The sequence below is a fragment of the Genypterus blacodes genome, unplaced genomic scaffold, assembly GCF_046128005.1.
Source record: "Genypterus blacodes isolate CSIRO-AG114 ecotype Tasmania unplaced genomic scaffold, CSIRO-AGI_Gbla_v1 ptg000159l_1, whole genome shotgun sequence".
Classification (NCBI taxonomy): Eukaryota; Metazoa; Chordata; class Actinopteri; order Ophidiiformes; family Ophidiidae; genus Genypterus; species Genypterus blacodes.
Genome location: NW_027466960.1, coordinates 245,001 through 249,066, shown reverse-complemented (window position 1 = coordinate 249,066; position 4,066 = coordinate 245,001). Strand labels below are relative to the sequence as shown.

General features: G+C 47.6%; 1 protein-coding gene across 2 annotated transcripts in view; it reads right to left on the bottom strand.

Moving 5' to 3' along the window:
* Positions 1–688: 688 nt before the first annotated feature.
* The window catches only part of cpt1a2b (carnitine palmitoyltransferase 1A2b), a 12,016-nt gene continuing 8,638 nt past the window's right edge, over positions 689–4,066 (bottom strand). For both annotated transcript variants that reach the window (XM_076167532.1, XM_076167533.1), the window contains 6 exons: positions 3,684–3,848; positions 3,446–3,574; positions 2,920–3,075; positions 2,699–2,812; positions 2,472–2,564; positions 689–2,341 (listed from right to left, as the gene is read on the bottom strand). In XM_076167532.1, the coding sequence (XP_076023647.1) occupies positions 2,213–2,341; positions 2,472–2,564; positions 2,699–2,812; positions 2,920–3,075; positions 3,446–3,574; positions 3,684–3,848 (786 nt within the window). In that variant the 3' untranslated portion in view covers positions 689–2,212. The remainder of the gene's footprint in view (positions 2,342–2,471; positions 2,565–2,698; positions 2,813–2,919; positions 3,076–3,445; positions 3,575–3,683; positions 3,849–4,066) is intronic.

The following is a 4,066-nucleotide window of genomic DNA, read 5'->3' as shown; positions in this document are numbered from 1 at the left end:
AAACGTACCGAGCTGTTGGACCCGCGCCGCTCCGCTCCGCATGCTTCCTCTGCCGCGATACTTTCACTTTCTGCCTTTTCTCTCCCTCCTCCTCCTCCTCCTTCTCTTCCGGAGTGACTTCATCGGAGTTTCCAAAGATACCTCGTCAACGTAAAAATGAAGGTACTCTCCCCTGCAGGTCCTAATGAGTCGGACCTGCAAGCAGATTTCAAAAATTCCCTCCTTCGCTTGTTTTCATTTTCCAGTATGAGATCAGATCGAAGTCTAAGTTAAGTAGTTAAACCATAAATATCAATACATATTTAAGATGATTTCGACAGTTTAAATGTCCACATCCTGAACTTTTAACGTTTATTTTTATAGTGACAATTAATCACCATGGGGTTTTAGTGTGAAATGCAGCCACTGAATGAACATTGACCTCAGTCACACTCAGATGATTGACAAGTTGTGAGACAGGCGGCCAGATTTCTAATGCTCACATAAGGCTCAGAACTTATCAATCAACCCCCCCACCGTCTATCTGATCAACTAGACGACCTGCCACTCTGGCTGATTGACGCCACATCATTGTCACACATACTCACACACACACACACACACACACATACTCACACACACACACACGTCATCACACAAAGGCTCAGACTTCAGATGGTCAAAGTCACAGAGAAACAAAACACATTCAGATATTTGAAAACATCAAATATTTAATGTTTAAACACGTCACCGTTAGTAAAACACATTAAAATGACACATTAGACTTTTAAATAATTACTAAACTGCAACATATTAATAGAAACATTTCCCCGTGTAAAAGCAGTAAACATGTCGGTTACATAAACAGGAAGTAGACCAGGACATAAACAGGAAGTGAACCAGGTAACAAAGGTTAACAAGCTGGAAGAAATTCATCTGAGAAGCAAAAGTCAGAAACATGATGCTGAGGAGTCAAACAGCTGTCCATCAGCTGATTCAGAGGGAAATCAGTGATCAATGCTTTGATTTCAGGTTTAAACCAGTTTGAGTTCAGTTCAGTTCAAACACGCTGATGCTAATGCTAATGCTATTTTCATAATTGTTTCGTTCTTTTTGTAAAACACATTAACTTCTAATCCCCACCGCTGCGTTGCTGCTGTGCACCCTGGGTGAAAACAGTGCGCTGATCGTTCAGCTGGGCTCTCCGTCCTGGTACCTTTAAGTGAATGAGCGTAACGTTTTGATGACATCATTTTAAAGACGTCGCTCTGGTCCAGGGAATCTTCGCCCACTGTCGATTAAACGCACCTGTGCCTCCCACCGACCAAACCGTGCTCACCTGCCCTGCCTGACAATAAAAGACTGTTAGGAGCCTAACAGCTAAGCCTAACTGTGCAACAGCTAAGCCTAACTGTGCAACAGCTGAGCCTAAGCGTGCAACAGCTGAGCCTAACAGTGTAACAGCTCACCCTAACCGTGCAACAGCTGAGCCTAACCATGTACCAGCTGAGTCTAACCGTGCAACAGCTGAGCCTAACAGTGTAACAGCTCACCCTAACCGTGCAACAGCTGAGCCTAACCATGTACCAGCTGAGTCTAACCGTGCAACAGCTGAGCCTAACAGTGTAACAGCTCACCCTAACCGTGCAACAGCTGAGCCTAACAGTGTAACAGCTCACCCTTACCGTGCAACAGCTTAGCCTAACCGTGTACCAGCTCACCCTAACCGTGCAACAGCTGAGCCTAACCGTGTACCAGCTGAGTCTAACCGTGCAACAGCTGAGCCTAACCGTGTACCAGCTGAGTCTAACCGTGCAACAGCTTAGCCTAACCGTGTACCAGCTGAGTCTAACCGTGCAACAGCTGAGCCTAACAGCTTGAGGGCTGAGCGATCTGTTTGTTTTTATGTTTTTTTTGCAGTGCAGCTTTTTAAGTGATCCAAGAGCAAAAACGTAAAAAGATTGAACTCATTTTCCACTCGTTTCTGTAGCAAGGTCGATTGATAAGTTGTGAGCCTCACTAGAGGGATTCAGTTAACTCTTTAATATTCATTTCAGTAGATTAACCAAAAATGTAATAATCATGTAGATGTTATTTAATGGGGTTTTCTACACTTTAACCTTTAACCAAAGTTCCCTTATCTTCTCATATTTATCTCAAGTACTCTTTGAGAGTCAACCCCCCCTAAGTTTGGGAACCTCTGCGTTGGCCCGTTGGCGTCTCCGGGCTGCGATCAGAGAAGCTTCTTGGGTTGATCTGAGCCTTTGGAAGAAGCGGTAGAGGAGGGCTTGGCTTCAGCTGACAGCAGCACCATGATGTCCAGGAGAGCCTGCTTGATCTGAGCTCCAAACCTGTGGGAATCCTGAGAGAGAGGAAGGTTGTTGGATCAGAAAAAACAAAGCTAACTAACTCTGAGCTCAGCCTTCCCTCCCGTTAGCTTGTTATAAACAAAAACAAACAGCAAAACAGATGAGAGGAAAGTTCATACTTACTGTTTCCTTGCAGGAGTGCTTGGAAGACACGTGGAAGTTGATCATGTCCTCACCCACGATGATGTAAGACACCCCGTAACCATCATCAGCAACCTAACACACACACACACACACACACACACACACACACACACACACACACACACACACACACACACACACACAGTCAGCTGTTGTAGCAGCTGTGTATTTCTGGAGGCAGATTTTGTGGAGTGTGTGAACCTCACCGGTCCAAAGCCTCCGCCCAGCGAAATGAAGTCGGGGTGATTCTTCAGGTCGAACAGCTCCATCTGCTGGACAGGAGTCTGACTGGTGGAGAGACGCCACGGCTCCGACAACACCTTTAGACCGCAGAGACAAAGGTGACGTGAATCCCAGCAGCAGTAGAACCTTGGTCAGGTTCTTCAGTCATGCAGGTGAAACAGTAAGGTGTGTGTGCGTCTCTCACCTCTTTGAGGAAAGGAGAGTCCACGCCCAGATACTTGGACACCACATAGAGACAGAAGAGGTGCCTGTCTATTCCAGCTCCCGTCATCGCCATCCGGTAAAGGTTCTGATGTCTCTCTGAAGCCAATCTGAAGAGCCGTCTGCACTGTTCAGGCTCCTGATCCAAAACAAAATGGAACAAAGTCTGGATCTGGATCCTCACAATGTGAAGTCACACTGAGTTTTTTAGCTTTCATGTCAGTGTTTGTGTTCTTCTTCTGCCCTTTGCTCCACAGAGCCTCAGTCACATTCTAGGAGGAGCCTGGAATCAAACCATTCTAAGACAACCGCTCGATCGTCCTCAGCCAGGGCGCCGGTCCAGAGTAGAGCAGACCACTGGCTCTGTTTAGAGCTCTGGGTAAGAGGAGCTTGATGCTCTGCTGAAGGCTCTTCAGATCTCCTCCGGCAGGGAGGGACTTCCTCTGGGTAAGGACAGTAAATACCGCTATGCCTGAGTGTGTGTAATCTGCAGAGTGCGAGGGTCTCACCTCTCCCCCCTCCAGAGCCTTGACGAAGGCCGAGCTCTCACTGGAGCAGGACCGCACCGTCTCAGTCCGGCCCTCCCTGAACAGACGAGTCATGGACGCCTCATAGGTCAGACAGAAGCCGCCGCGATCCTGCACACACACACACACCAACAGCAGGTTTGCTTAACATTAGAAGGCACACACATGGCCGGGACTGTGTGTGTGTGTGTGTGTGTGTGTGTGTGTGTGTGTGTGTTACCCTGAAATAGGCCAGCTGGAGGCTCAGCTGTATGAAGGCATCAGGGCTAATGCGGAGCTTCTTAATGCGACCTTTTCCAAACTCCTTAAACGGGAAAACATGGCAGTCCACGTCATCGGCCAGAGCCTGAGCCACCGCCAGAGACCGGACCACCTGAGACTGGACCTGAGAGGGGGAGGAGGCCGGACCGTCATGTGCATGTGAACACACCGAGTGGAACCCTAACCCTAACCCTAACAATCTTAAATCTTAAATCTAAATCTTTAACCTTGAAACCCTGGAGGTCACCTCTGGACCACATGATTCTACAGCTGCCTGACTGATGCTAGTTTATTATAGAAGTAGTTTAAAGCTGTGTGTCGTTGTGTAGCCGTTTGTGCTTC